The 16,602-nt window shown below is 37.9% G+C and overlaps 1 protein-coding gene across 11 annotated transcripts in view; it reads left to right on the top strand.

The window, feature by feature from the left end:
* Positions 1-1,497: 1,497 nt before the first annotated feature.
* smap1 (small ArfGAP 1) overlaps positions 1,498-16,602 on the top strand; it is a 117,386-nt gene continuing 102,281 nt past the window's right edge. For 5 of the 11 annotated variants that reach the window (XM_067528962.1, XM_067528953.1, XM_067528980.1 and 2 more), the window contains exon 1: positions 1,500-1,817. In XM_067528962.1, the coding sequence (XP_067385063.1) occupies positions 1,700-1,817 (118 nt within the window). In that variant the 5' untranslated portion in view covers positions 1,500-1,699. Of the gene's footprint in view, positions 1,818-16,602 lie in introns of all 11 variants that reach the window. The other 6 variants (XM_067528932.1, XM_067528911.1, XM_067528922.1 and 3 more) reach the window with 3 other exon arrangements.

Here is a 16,602-nt window from a genome sequence, read left to right as displayed (position 1 = left end):
CATTTGGTCTTAATCACTTCTAGTTCTTTCAGGTGGTGCTTCACGATCCTTAGGGGCCCTTAGGGGTCCATCCTCTTTTATATTTAATGGAGGTATTCAGTAAAGACATGAAAGATCATGACTGGTCATGTTTTATTAGCGTAAACATTTTGGGTTTGATTCTATTTTTAATTTTGGTAAAGATCAGATCACACTGAATAAATGTCTCCTCCAGGCAACATTATTAGAAAACACTCCATACATGTTATTACAGATGACAAGAAGCAATGTTTGAACCTGATGAAAGAAAGAAATTAGTCAAACCTGAAGCATCCTTAAAATACATACGTAAAGGCCTGGAAGTCCTTGAATTCCCTGCTTTTATTTGGTACTAAAATGTTATAAATAAATGTCCAATCGTATAGTTGTTCTAGATAGCATAGCTTTGGCCTTAAGTACTGTTCTTTATTTCACACACACACACACACACACACACACACACACACACACACACACACACACACACACACACACACACACACACACACACACACACACACAAAAATCTCTAGAACAGCCTTCTTCTACACAAAGTGATGCTGAAAATCTATTCCATGCATTCATTACCTCTAGATTGGACAAGTGTAATCTCTGAGGATGTCCAAATAACAACCTGAATGGCCTCCAGTTAATCTAAAGTTCTGCGGTGAGAGGATTGAGTGGAATTAGCAAGAGACCATATTTCTCCTTCATTAACTTCCTTTTCTTTTTTTTTTTTTGTCCTTTCGGCTTGTCCCATGTGTTCAGGGTCGCCACAGCGAATCATTGTCCGCATGTTAATTTGGCACAGTTCATTAGCTTCCATTAATATCTAGAAAAGAATTTAAGATCCTCTTTCTTACATGCAATCTCCTCAAATGTATCCTAAAGCCCCTTTATTATCCAAATAGAATGCAAATTAACTTAGTGCAAATTAAAGTGCAAGCACTTAAGAAATACTACCCTACAAGAACTACCACTTAAAATGTTTTACTCAAGTAAAAGTACTATTTGTAGTACAAAAATAGTACAGTCTATTTTAAACAGTATTAAATGTATGCTGTTACTAAAGACATAAATGTCCATATCTAGGCAAAATTCATTAGATCCATTTTCTAAAAAATGGTTAGTAGGTACAGATGGGGCGATGGGAACCACTATATTAAATAATATAATACATATATAATACATACATGACTGTAACAATCCAAATATGTAAAATGTAATAGTAACTATAGCTCTAAAATTATTTTAGTGGACTAAAAGTAGATTTTCCTCAAACTTTTAGTGGAGTAGAAGTAAGAAAAAACTAAATGTACTAAATTTGACTTCAGTAAAGTAAACGCGACTTAAATTTGTACTTAAATACAGTACTTGAGTAAATGTCCCAAGTACCTTACATCCTGTGGTATTTAGTTAAATATAAGTGTCAAGAAAATTCCTTTTGTCATTAGGTTGGTTCTGATTCACGAGCAGCAGGAAAAATTCCGACGGTCTTGAAGGCACCAGGGATGCGGCTGCCGCGGATCCATTGCCTTTGCTAGCAGGTTGCGAGCTAACTGAATAGAGACGGTCCGGCGCGGCTTCACGGTGATGTCCCACCCTTTTTAAACACCCGCTGAGGACTCCGTGTTTTTATCCACAGTACGCAAAAAAAGACAAAGGTCCAAACTTTGGCGACATGACGACGCGGTCAGAGAGAGAAAAAGCCCAGAAACTGAATGAGCAGCATCAGGCCATTCTGTCTAAACTGCTGAGAGAAGAAGACAACAAGTACTGTGCCGACTGCGAGGCTAAAGGTGAGTCTGACATTATTTGTTGTAAACCTACGTAACAGAAGAAATGTAAGAAGGACGCGATGGAGTGTGGGAACCAAAAGCTAGCAACATACTGTAGCGTAAATCTGGTGGGAGTCACTAATGTATAACTGTCCTTAGCTAATTCGTCTTTTTCAGGACAAAAGCAAAGTGTGTAATTGCGATTTAACAGTTTATTTCGTTACGTATAAACATTTTGTACAGTATGGCCATGTTAAGTTCGCAAGTTTCAGTCAGAATTTAGCCCAAAATGACTGTTAAACGATCCAAGTAGCCCCCAAAACTATGCAACTTCCGCTTTGTAGTTTCAAAATAAAAATAAGCCCTTTTATTATTTGTCAACAGCAATGATTAAGATGTCGCAACAGATATACCACAATAGAAGGTTAAAGTGTATTGGAAATAATAAAAACATTTTGGTATATATGTTTTAAAACTTGGTTGAAGGTTGGTGTATTATTCCTGTCTCAATCCAGATACATTTTTGTGATACCATGCGTTTGCGCTTGAGATTCGTGCTTTAATTTTGAAATCGGGTGACGTTTAATTCAGGTCTTGTATCAGTGTGGTTCACTTGACGCAGCTCCTGCTCCGGCAGTATCGATGTCATGTCCTTGACTGGTTTATTTATGAACGGAAAACGTGCATGTCCTGTGGAGACATCATTCAAATGTTGGTGTAGTCTGAGCATCATGCTTACAAAAACCCTGGAGCATCGTTTCAGTTACTGTACGGTTGTTGAAGCTTCAGCCAACGCCTTACATCTGGTTCGTGATCCCTTGTGCGAACCAAAACTACCTCCCAGACTCCATTAAAATTATTAAAGAATTAATTTTCCCTTGCACAGTGTCCAACCTTCCAGCTTAGAGGCTCATGTTTCTTAAACTTTAGGAATCACTCACAAATTCGGCCTAGACCAAGTAAAAACAATAATGTGTTCAGTGAGATGCAAACTTTAAAGTGTGCAGGTACTAAATACACATAAATCTCAATCCAAATAAAAGTGTAGAAGCTTAAAACTCCCAGACTTTTTAGTGTAGTTTGAACTATTGGCTATAATAAAATACCTCCCCTCAGTCAGCGAGTCTCTTTTGATTATGATTTGATTCGGACTGTTACTGATTTTTCATTTTTTTTTTATTCTGCTATATTTTAAATTTAAACTTTAAAGTCTTGATTATGATGAGTATAGAGTACAGCAACTTTCTTTTACTTTTAGGACATGTTTTAAATGACATCCTTAATTGAAATGAGCTTAATGTTCTCTTGTTAGCTTTTTATTGTGCTTTAAAAGTGCCTGCTACTGTTTTTCTCAGTTTTTTTTCTTGTTTTTTCTAATTTTACAGCATTCACTGGGAAAAAGTGCACTGTTAACAACAACTTCCAGTATAGACAAATTAACTGCCAAACAGCAGCTCATTGAACGGCCTGTAAATGTATCTCCAAATATCAACGGATTTGCACTAGATGGCCATTATTACACAGTCACATTTGTTAAAACTGCAATTGTGGCTTGCTGGGCGCAAAACACTGCTCACAGCCTCCAACTGGTTATTAAGTTATGTTGGAGAAACACAAATCAGTTGAAGCCTATGGGTCGCTTAATATTTTTTTGATTAAATCCCTGAAATAAGATCTTTGGTTTTCATGTTTTCTTATAAGACGTAAAATTCATCAGTAAAATACCCCACTGTCATTTTTGAGAGTGGGGTGATTATACTTGTCTTTACCTCTCTTTACAGGACTTCTTACGGGCCTAGTCTCACCCTGTCCCTTGTGGTGAGTTATAGACCCATCTCACCTCATTCATTTTTGGCTAAGACCCTTGAATGAGCAGTAATCAATCAACTGTCAGATTTCTTTTCTCAAAACAACTTCCTTGATGTCACCGAGAGTGGTAACTCAAGAGTAACAGTCCTGATGTCCTGATGTCCTGATGGTTGTGAAATCACTGTGGACTGCAAAAGCTGTTGCTAAGTCTTTTGTCTTAATCTTACTCAAACTATCTCCAGCCTTTGACACTGGGAACCGCCAGATGGTCCCGTCTGCACTTTAATTTAGGCTTCTCTGATGCAGCTCTGGCCTGGCTCAGGTCTTACGTATACGAACTTTCAAGGTATCTTTGCAGGTGTCAAGTTTCTAACTCCCAGCCCTTCCACCAGTGTGCCACAGGGCTCAGTTCTTGGTCCTCTTATTTTGCCATCTATTCTACATCAGTGTGTTCCATCATCTACTCACATGACTTACAATTGCTTTGCTGATGACACACAGCTCTTCCTGTCCTTTCTCTTTCCACCTGCCTCTTTTACATCCTCAATTCAACCTTTCTAAGACAGAAATTCAGCAGCACTCATCAGCATCAACCTAGGATCTTCAGTGACTGCCCCCACTAAGTGCGACAGAAACCTGCCAATGAAGGGCAGAGTGCAGTTCCTTCACCACAGGGCAAAAGCACTTTAGCTCAGTGTGATGGTGGAATGACCTAACGAACTCAGCATGCTCTGCCACCTCAGTTCCAATATTTAAAAAAACTGTTGAAGGCAGGACTCTTCCTCAACTTCCTCATAACACTTTGGTTTAATGTTTTCTCTTTGACTTAGATTTTTTTGCCTGCTTTGTACCTCACTTATTGGCTTTGGATAAAAGCATATGCCAAATGAGTTAATGTAAATGTAACAACAATTGGCTTTTTGTTGAGGGAACCAGATGCTCACTTCTGGGTTGGCCTAAAAAACTTAGGCTTTTTATCTGGTGTGACTTCAGGGTTCTATTTCCTATGTTGCTCCCCCTCTGGCTGTAGCATAATGAACCAATCCCTGCACGCTTGTGCCAACTGAAGCAGTATAGTCCATGGCCACTGGTGAGTGGGCCAAAAGTTGCTACTTTATTGCTCTCATGGTGCGCTCTATTACATCCGCAATCGCACCATAAGAGAGCGGCGACTGTAGGACTTCTTCCTTCTTTTTGCTTCAGCCTAGTGCCAACTAGAGCAATTCCTTATCTAGAGAGCAAATATGTCCTTTTGACGCTGCGCTACATAATCATTGAATCTGGGGTTCCAATACGTAACCATCGTTAGCATTATACTAAGAAGAAGGGCTAAGAAATGGTCTGAATATCTGGATATGGAATCTGTCCTTTCTATTCTGTCAACATGGTGTGAGTGCAGCATGACTTGTTGTCTGACTTGTAAGCAACAGCGGAAATTTGTTTACAGCATCTCTAGTTTTAGAGTCCAGAATATAAGAGTTAAGCCTGCAGGGGGCATCTGGGTCAGAAGAAAAGGAGCATTTCTTCAGGTATAGTTATTGTCTCTTATAGTTGTAATATTTTCCAACTCGTAGTTCATTCTTTATTTTGTTTCTGTATTTAATTGTCCTTAAAGTTAATAAATGGTTTATGTTTTCATGCAAATGGCGAATGCATGACACCATTCTCTAAATCTTTGCTTTTATTTGTTCCTGGTGTTCAATATGGTGACAGTAACACTATAAATTTTAAAACCTTTATTGATGCCTGTTGGCTAAGACTGTGGCTGTATTTGTTACTCTAATTTTCTACTAGTTATTCTGGAGTGTGTGTATATGTTTACTCAGTGCACTCAATGTACTGAAATTAATATATAGATCATAAAATTGAAAATGTCAAAGAATAGTTCTCTACAAAACATATAATATTTGACTTATTAAAGTAGCCACATTTTGCAGATGCAACAGCTAAACACACTTCTTCCTACAGTACATTTCTTTTTCCAGCAGCCTTTTGATGGTGACCTCAGGGTCAGCAGTTGGGCTAACAATAAGGAGTCAGGCTTTCTTTACAATTTTTCTGAAGGAAAGACTGACGTCCTAAAACTGACCCTTAGCAACCCCTTCAATATATTCTTTTGTAATCTTTTGTAACCCTCCATCTATTTATAAAACGTCACCCTAACCATTTTACGCTTAAATAATGGTTGTGTTGAATCTACGCAGAGACTATGCTGTGTGTTGGTGGGTCTGTGTCGCTCTGCAACTACACCATCAAACTGGTAGTTGGCAGTTAGGTTTCTGTGCCAGTATGTTGAGATTCTGGAAACCTTTAATTCAATGCAAAAAATACAGCTTAGTGGAAGCAATGAATTATGGTTATTTTTAGCCAAACAACTTAATTATTTACGGTAAAATGTGTGGTAACTGGTATGACAGCAAGCAAAACAAGTTTGCTTTGCAATGACAATAGGCTTACGTACTAGAACTGGAACAACAAGCACCTGACACATCATGCTTTACAGACAAAACAGTCTTTAAAAAGCTTGTTCATAAAATCTACCTTATTTGTGTTTTCTCCCTTACTCAGTGAATCTTCAGTTCAAGGCATGTTTAATTATGTTGGTCATAAAGCATCCGGTCCTATGAGTCATGCTGCATATGTCAGTGCTAATTTTAACCAAACAATATATGACTTAAGCCCTAATAAGTCTATAATTTGATAGTGAAAAGCATTTAATTTACTTGATACACAAGAAAAAACACATAAAGACCAAAGCCACTTGCTGCAAGGGAGGAAATTGATTCAAAATTCTAGGAAAATTAAGAAAGTAGAATCTTGCAGAGAATGTAATTATCATCTTTTACTTATTAACATTTTTACATTGTAAATAACAACCATGAAGTCAGTTTTCAATTCCAATGATGATACTCTACCTGTACACTTTTGAGGCAACTCAGTCCACGCAAAACATAGTGGTAAAAGGTGAAGAAGGTGAAAGGTTTAGGTCTTTAATATGCTTTCTGTGGAGGATTGTCAGCATCAATCAGTGTGCAGGTACTCGCAGTAAGATGTGGCTTCATCTGCCTAGTCGATCTCCGACACTGTAGTTGCTGTTGCAGACCAGTGTAAAGCAGCATGCAGGAGGCCGCTGTATAAGAAGAAAACAGTTGAAGCTGAACCTGATGATTCTGTGTTACAACTTCTATATTGTTACTATGCAAATCACTCACTACATGTGCTGAGTTCCATTTCTTTTGGTTAGTTTTCTTATAGTTGCTGTGTTTTTGGAAGGTTTCCCCCTGAAACTTAATCAGTCAATCAGTGCGTCAGTGGACTGAGATTCTTGTTGATCATTTAATTTCATTATTATTATATATTTTATTCTTTGTGCATCGTTCTGCAAAAATTGCATATATCAGACACAATATAGCAAAAATGCACACGGAAAACAATCAAGGAAACCACTCCCCCCTTTGTGTGGCTGCTGAAATCTTTCCAGCTGCCATGGATAAAAAGCATAGTAAACTTTAGGTCCCAATTCTCTCAGGGCCGACACGTAAAGACATAAAGATACAGTCAACCATGCACATGCATACAGTAGTCACAGTCATGCTGTTAAAAAAAAATTAAAAGAGATTTTTGTTTTCATTAACATCATATTTAATGCACATTAATGCAATCTGTTGTACTAATAAAATTTTTATAATTTTACTGTTATTTATATGTTCCTTGACCATTTGATGATGAAGGAACCCCTTGATAAATTATTGAAAATAACTTTAATTTCTCACAAAGGAACATTTGTACTAGCTGAATGTGCATTAAATATCATGTTGATTGCCAAAACATCATTTGTTTTATTTCTTTTGACATTTCAAAATCAGATGCAAATGTTTGCTGTAGCTATTTAGAACTAACAGTTGACATAATTGCCCCATGGTCTGTGGGAGAAAACCAGAGTGGAAAACCCACGTGACATGGTCTCCCATCTGTGAGGTGGCAATGCTAACGACTCGGTCAAAGTGCTGCCCGGGATCATACATTTACTTTATCTTCTCTAGCCGTGCTACAGGTACAGCTGCTTAAACATCCATGTGACAACAGGTGCTTGGAGTTAGCTGATGAGGGAAGCTGGAACCTGAGTCCTGATAGAGGTACTGTCACAGAAAATACCTCAATCTCTCATTGTCTGCCACTCTGCCTTTGTCGTCAGTAAGAAAACATGCCACATATGAGCAGGATGAGTTCTTGATCCATGTTTTAACAAACTTGTATACAGTTCAGTATGTGTAATGTGACATTTGTTTATACACTTTCAAATTGCTTTTAATTCTAAAAATAACCCCAAAACATGTGCTACCTGCTTTAGCCTAACATAATATCAGCAATTTACATAGGTTGCAATTGACTATGAAAAGCATAGTCAAAAAAGCTAACGACTTGTATTTGATGTTTTTCTCACTCTGTCTTGTGAAAATTGTCCCAGAATTAGAAAATTCCGGGTTGTTTGGACAACATATGACAACTGAACACAGGGTGTCTACAGCCTTCTTAAAAATCTTAAAATATCACGTTTAGATTGTCTTAATTTGGTAAAATACCTAAAGAATTTATTCTAGTATACCAATAATAATAATAAGATGATGAAAATAAGGAAGAAGAAGGAGGAGAAGAAATGTCCTGCATGCGCTGCATTCATGCCTGTTGGCATGAATGTTCATGAACAACTTTCCATTTAGTTGATAGAAATAGGAAATTGTAAATTTCATGACAAATACCAATAGAATAACAATTACTTATGGTGATTCCAGCCAGTGCCTGCAAATCTGCCTGCGAATCTTGGACAGTGGGGTTCAAAGAAGTGGAATAACACATACACACAATATGTTCACTTTTGATGTGTATGTCCATTGCAAGTTTGGTCTTACATTTCATTAAAATTGGTTATTTAAAATGGCTCAAAAGGCTATAAATGTAACATTTTTACAAAGTTAAGATGGACTTCTGAATTAGCTTTTCTTAGGACTTGAAGATTAATGTCTCTCCACTGGATGCATTTCACCGCAAACACAATATAGACTGTGTATTAGCTTTTATTAATTTTTAAAACAAGCATTCACTCCACTGCTGATTGAGCACGCAGAGCACAAGGCTATGGTCTGATTGATCCGTTTGTTTTAGGGTTTAGTGAAACCAAACACCGTGTGACCTCTATACTGCCTGCTGCAGTCTGTGTGTCTCTGAGTGTGGCTGGCCTGCTGTGACCACTGCAGTGTGGTGACTCACCTTAGCCTCTCAGCTGTAATTCCACCCTTTCTCCTATCTACACACAACACTGCCCTACATTTTCTGTTTCATTGTGTGTGTCTGTGCATGCACGTGCATGCCTGTGGGTGCAAGTGATGGAGAGAGATGGAGTCCTTATCGATTGCAGTTCTATTTTCCTGTCCTCCGTCTCATCTCAGTCCATCTACTACTTGGTGTCCACACTACAGCTTTTGCTTTGATTTTAACACAGTCCTTTCACCACGTGAATCAAATGGACGACACACAGACACACACACACACACACACACACACACACACACACACACACACACACACACACACACACACACACACACACACACACACACACTCATAGGCTGCCAGTGTGTCAGTGCTATGATTTGTGGCCAGGGAGGGTTCTCCTCTATGCTGGCACAGCACATTTTGGCAAGTGCCTGCTGGGCACTCAGCACTTTGACGGCATGCCCTTGGTATCTCTCTGCTGTCACACACATAAAATACTGGCATGGGCTGTCTCAAACTGAAACTACTTTGAATTCAATGCCTTGCACACACACCTGCAGTTGGTGATACTTTAAAGGTGTGAAGGACGGGTTACTTTTGCAGCATTCCGAGAAAATGTAACATCGAGAAGATGGAGTCGCAATACACTTGTTCACTACTGCCGCGATTCCCTAGTAATACTCATAGTTTTTGTACAAGGGCGGATTGCTGTCACTGTAATGGATGTAGACTTCCATGAACTGATATATCGTTATTTGAGCTGAGATAATGTTGGAAACAAATCACACTGATTCAAGCCCCATATCAATAGCTAATGCAAATATTAGTGACATGGGTCTATTCATGTCAAAATAGAGTCATCCAAAGTTGCATGTGAATTTTAACATATTTTACTTAAGTATGGTTAATATTTATGACAGATTCTGACACTAAGGATTAATAGTTATTATTTTGCTTCTCTCATCAATGTATAATATATAATACTCATATATAATATTGTTAGGTCAGATTGAAATGTTCATATGCAAATTATGTTATTAATTTGCTAATCACATGGCAGTCACATTGCAAATTTGTATAAAATAGTTTGAAATGTTTATTTTTATTCAAAATGTAAGAGTCACTTACAGACAAAAGAATTTTATGATTTTTACAGCCACATCAAGCTTGTCTGATGGTTTGGGAGATTGATACTCAATCTTAAATTTCCATGATTGTAATTTTCATCCACATGTGTTTAGATTTATAAAGTTGCACATTATCTTTTTTTCATTTTCCTGTTAATGTGGTAACTTACAAACACCTCAAGGTTGTTCCTTCAAAATTGGCAGAAACATCCCCTCTGCCTGAATAAACTGTTTGGACTTTGGTGGTGAATGGTCAAAACTCAAGGGCATTGTGTTTTCATATTCATTCCATAGTTGATATGTCAGGAACGCCTTTGGGATTATTTTATCAAATTTGGAAAAATGTCCAGTTGGACTGATGGATGAACAATTTAGATTGTCACTGTCAATGGTCAAGGTCACTGTGAACTTGGATTTGTCCCATTTTTGTACCACTCACAGCTGAACGGATTAAACTTACAAATGCATGGTCTGTAAAGGCCCACTTGATTCTAGCCTGTGTTATTTACAGAATGTGTAGAACTTTTCTTGTAAACGAACTTAAGGAATCATTATTTGTTTATCTTAATATTTACAGATGTTACAAACAGTTGAATTAATTAATTGATTGATTGATTACTTACTGACTTCCCTACAGAGTCTAACACTCACCTTGATGCTAGTTTATTCCTAATGAAAATATTAATCGTAAATGTGTCATTCATTATAGCTTATTCTTAAAACAAGCCATATAAGCACTTTTTCTCACCCTGTTTGTTTTTTAATAGGTAAGATGTGTAGACAGTACTTGATAATGTTTTTGATATTCTCTCCATTTAGGGTCCAGGGAAAAAGGGAATGTAAAACACTTTAGAGTAAAAAATGGTCAGATAAACACATCACTACCATAGTGTGATCAGTGGAAAAGCATCCAGTACCAAAAGTGAATTGAGTCGCGCTGAGCTGTGTTACTTTGCATTGGAAAAACTATTAATAATTTTGAGGACTATTTCGAACGGATTATTCACTTTTGTGCTCTGCTGTGTGTTTTCATATTGCAGAAACATATTACCCAGTGCAGTGATCCACCTCAATTCATTATTGCTTTGGGTAAAATTCTTAAACTTAGTTATAGCAATACCTTCCATCACCAGCAGATGGAATCTTTCCATCACTCCTAACCATTGTTTTTAGTTTAGGCTTATTAATTAATTAATTTATTTATCATTTATCTTGTTCTGTGGAAAACATAATGAAATGAACTGCATGCTGACTGTGGACTGGTTTGCCCCCTGTGTATATCCCCTGGTCTGTTTTTAGTTTTTATTACCTCTGATGTTTATTGTGTAGCATCCATTTAATGATTCACATACTGTCTGGAACATACTTTTTGTGTATATAACACCAGTAGATGGATTTTTATTATGTATTTGACTCATTATATTAAAGAGGAAACAATTGCAACACAGTCTATCTGATCCTCATGACTGCTGACACTGAATCACACTAATAGTCCAGCAGGGAGCAGCACAGTACTTTTTTTTATTCTTCCCATGGCATCCGGTTCATCTCTTTCTGATTCTTCGTTGTCCTCCAGCCTGTGCCGAGGTTTTGGCAGCCTATAGATGATTTACAAAGAGGAGATGTTATTAATTAGGAAATGGAGGTCATTAACCTTCTTTAAAGGGAAAATACTGCTTTCAGCACAGGGATAGTTTATTTTCTTGAATGTATAACCAGTCTGCCTTTATTTAGCTACATTAGCTGTTTCTTAATCCTAAAAATAAAATGAAGACAAATGATATTGGTTTTGTGCAGCCAAACATTATTTAAAGAAATTGTAAATATTATCAGTGTGAAATATTAAAGGACAAAGTAGTCAATTTTAAAGACAGTTATAATCCCTAAAAAAATCAGTTAGACACAAAATGAAAAGATAATTCAAATAAGGAATTGTAGAACGACACGTCGCCTGTGACAGTAGCCAGAATAGTTTTTGGGTGCCGTGGTTCAGAACAGATAAAGGCCACAGTGTTACTTGTCCCAATGGATTTGTACACGTCAAGTCCACAAAGTCTCTCTTTCAGCCTTGAAGCTTTAAATTCTGCATCCCCACTCTGTCCCAAAAGTAACACCCAGTTCTGTTTTCTAACCACAAACTTTTTTCCTCCTTATAAATATTGATTAAAAAAGCTTGGAGGAATCACATCAGTAGATTCATATATTGTTGTTTTTTTCTTACCTATTTGCTGCTTAAAAGCATTTTAAACAAAACCCACACAACTATTGCTATACATTCTACAGTATTAAACAAGATTAGCAGATTACATTATTTCTATGCCACACCTTATGTCTCTGGTCACTGTCCCCACATGTACTGTACACACACACACTCACCTGTCAGTTGTCGTCCATACTGTCCTCAGGTTGACAGCTGGGGCTTTAATTTCATGCTCGGCTGGCCACCCCCTCTCTCCTCCCAGTTGGAAGGTTCTGCTGTCACTCATCGAAGCTCCAGGGTGTACGTCTATCTACGTGTCTCCCAGCTGGGATGACTCTGTTTGTCTCATTTTGTGTGGTTGTTTTTGTTTGCATGTGTGTGAATATGTATTCATTTGTGTGAATATTTACCAAAATGTTCATCTATGACAGCATCTTCTATCTAGATGTTCTCAAGTTAGCATGAAAAGGATTTGAATTTGTGTGTGTGTGTACTATTATGGATATATAGCAAGGAAGTTTGAGTATTAGGTCATTGAGTATTGAAATATTAGGTCAATTGTAATATGGCCATGTCACTGTGTTGTAGTACGTCAAAAGGCAGTTTGAGGTTTTGTTTTTTAGGCTTCAGGTTAGAATCAGGCTTTGGTTGCGTTTACGGAGTTAGGCATTTTGTTTTGATGGTTAAGGTTAGAGTAAAGGACTAGCTAATGCATTTTGCTTGCCAATGTCCTCACAAAGATAGCAGTCCAAACGTGTGTGCATGTGTGTATGTGAAAAGAGCTCATTTGTGTCTAATCAGGTCAGCAGTCTACAAATTAGCACTGGTGTGTTTGTATTCTGGATGTGTGTAGGGACTGCAGGGCTTGTGTCTACTGAGAGAACTCTATTCAGCTGTCTATTTTTGTCCAAACTTCAATGCAGAGCAAGTGTAAAGATGAATAGCATAATAAAACTGCTATTGAATCTGAATTATCCGCATGAGACATGGATGAACAGATACTAATGTTTCCAAATCAAAGCTACTGCCTATTCACATACTATTCAGTTTGTATTCGTATTATGCATCAACTTCACTGATTCATTAATTCGTTAAAGACTCTGGAAAGATCCTTTTATGATGTTGTCTTTTCCTTTTTTTTCGTCCTCTTAACCACAAATTCAAAAGGTCAAAAGATGGATAGAAAGAGCTGCTTTAAGCGCCGGAGAGCACACAAACCGGCTACGTAGCCCGTAATGCATCAATCCCGGTGTTGGCAGTTTGATCCTCCCCTCCTCCTGTTCATATGTCAAAGTGTCCTTGGGCAAGACACTGGACTTCAAGTTGCTCCTGGTGGGTGAGGTCAGCTCGTTGCATGGATGCTGCAATCATTGGTTTGTGACTATACAGTATGTGTGAAAGAGAACCAATCGCAAAAGTGCTTTGGGTATCAATGAAGTAGAAAAACACAAAGGTGGTGATGAGCACTCACTATGTACCAGTATGGGACTCATACATTAGAGTAATCTTTTTATTACAAAGCTACTCTGTACAATCCGTGATGCCGAATCCATGCATGTAACCACTGCATGTGAATGTTTTTTTTAATGCATATAATAACTGCATCCTTCAACAGAATGATTGGCTATTTAAATGGCATATTACAGGCTGGTTTATGCTTCTGCATTGAATCTATAGATTCAGATACTAGATACAAGGGCATAGACATGTACGCTTGGCTGCATCCTACGATTGGTCATACAGACCAAAACCTCTGACGTCTTTTCTCTTTTAAGTGTTAAGTGCAGTAATTTTTAGTTACAACGTTCAACATCGATTTGCAACAACTTCAACATGATCCAGTCAGTTTCAGTTTCCATTGTTTGTATTGACCAAAGGAAAAAAAAATCCCCGCAGTAGGGAAGGAACTCAACACAGTGCCATAGAAACACCATTGCCAACTAGCTACTATGTTTTGCTGTGTAATTGCAAAGCAGCTCAGACATGGAAGTCAATGGTAAATGGTCAGAACAGTGTTGGCCACTTGTGGATTCAACACTTAAGCTTAGGTTCAGCATTGCTGTGCGTACAATTGTCTGGTATTGGGTTTGCCTGCAAGCTGCCTTTCAGCTAGGAGCAGCCGTTCTGATTGGCTGGGACTTTAGTTTGCTGTCTAGCCAATGCCCCTCTTTTGAAAATATACAAAATACATTGCACCTGCCACAAATGCTGGTGTTGCACACACAAGTGAAAGTATTACAATTTGAATTGAATTGGCAAATCTGTAAAATCTTGATGAAAACTTGATGAAACTAAGTAAAACAATATTTAATATGTCACATTAGCTGATTCAACACTGACTCCGTTTCCTTACACCTAAATAATAGTACTATGGTGAAAATTCAAAATAAACAGGAAACGTTGAAATATGCAAAATCCCAGTTTACATTTAATTCAGTCGTGTAGCAGGACCAGCCTATAACTTTGTTTCATTTACACTGTTTAGTTTCAGTATATAATGTCGCTAAAAGTCAGGATGTTTTTCTGGCAAAGCAATTGGGGATTTTCTAACAGAACTCTACGTGTGTTAACTTGGTTTCTCTCAAATATAATAAAGGAAGCCTCATCCATATGAACGTGTTGAAATGTGCTTGCTGCCAAAACTGGGCAATAATCGGATTACATTAAGTGACTCAGTGGAGCTGCTAGTCATTATCTACTGACTCTGCTACTCACCGGTCGGAGCATCAGAGATTATTTGTGCAGGCTGCTCAATATTCCCCAAGAGAAAAGGTGGTTGGCTATCTGAAACCGAACAATACCATTTACTATGCGAGTCACAGAGGAAACTATTTTATGGAAAGAGTTTACAGATGTGATTGGAAGTTTACATACACTCATTGTGGACATGACTTATCCCAATATTGGTCTTTAAATTATTGATTTCCAATGCTTTTATGGGGCCTAATTGAACATCATATATCTTTAATAAAATAAATATTTTTTGTACCTGTGACTAAGCATGTTGTAGGTGTTTCAGCAATAACCAGTTCATGGCAGACCTGTGCCTTGGTGGTTTTGGGGTTTTTCCTGACCATCTGAACCAATGTCTTCTGTCTACTGATTGACACAGTTTGACTGTTCTTCCAGACCTTCAAAAGTTACGCCTCCAAATAATCTACTATCCATTTGCCCTGCACTCCTGGGACTTATTGTACTGTGTGTTGTTCAATCCAGTGAGTGCTGAGAAACGGTGGTTCAGCGAAGTCCATGTTTACTAACAGGAAGTGAAGTCTCGGAGTTGACTAACTTTGACTAGACATTTTCTAATTTCAGCACTACTGAAATAATCTATGTGAGTGTATGTTTAGTTTTGACCCTGTATGTATAGATTATTATTATTTCATTTTAAAGAAATTTGTAGAAGCTAGTAGAGAATGACACTCTTCCATGGATTCTTAATGTACCGGGATTCTCTGGTCTGTTTTTTGAAAGAGGTTATCTGAGAGCAGACCAAAGTGGAGTCCAATCCATACTGATGGATATCCAGCAGAGTCCAGCTTACAATGGCTGAGCAGCTTGATTTAGGCTTAACACTCATTCATCCCTGCCTTAATGCTCCTTTAGGCCATCGAGCACATTAGTGCCACTGCATTACCACACTGATGCTCTTACCCAAGTCCTTCAAGCACACTGGACTGCATGCATCCCTGCTGCCATCCAGTCAACAATAATGCGCCACCATTATGAAGTCTGGATCTATAAAAGTTGATCCTTTGCACTGGCAACATTCAAAGTTGCTTTCAATTATCAAATTGACAGATAGTAAGCCTTGTGGTCTGGATAAGGGTAGAGCCAGACATGGTGCTGAGGGACTGTAGCCACTAGCCCATTAAAATAATTTGACTATCATTTCTGTGCCATCTCCTATTCATCCCCATGGAGATTTGGCATAGGGTTGTTTTGAACTACTTTATATACGATTGCTAAAGCCCTTAGATGACATTTCTATTGTAAGCTCCAAACCTGAACTCATAAAAGCACGATGTTTTAGAGATTACACAAGCATGCATGAGTGTGTTAATATTCTGGGTAATTATGCTTCAAACAAAGTGCCTATCAAATTGTCTTACAGTGTCTGAATGGCTCTCTTCAGTTGGACGGATCTGTGCTAGGAATGTTTGTAATGTTCCAAAACAGAAAATGTGACATTCATGCACCTTTCTCAAGGAGTCTCTCTTGTTATTCATGCACACGAAAACCCCTCTTCTTTTATGTTTTGTGCGTTTTATTGTACATTTCTTAAAGGAAGAATTTAAGCATCCAGTAGTAATTTAAGCATTTTTCATTCTAACAAAGGCAGATAGTGACCTGTAGTGTTGGAGACATTATGGCTATGTTGCTGGAATTCTATCTA

The sequence above is a fragment of the Channa argus genome, chromosome 1, assembly GCF_033026475.1.
Source record: "Channa argus isolate prfri chromosome 1, Channa argus male v1.0, whole genome shotgun sequence".
Classification (NCBI taxonomy): Eukaryota; Metazoa; Chordata; class Actinopteri; order Anabantiformes; family Channidae; genus Channa; species Channa argus.
The sequence above is the reverse complement of the archived record's forward strand: the minus strand, read 5'-3'. Positions and strand labels throughout refer to the sequence as shown.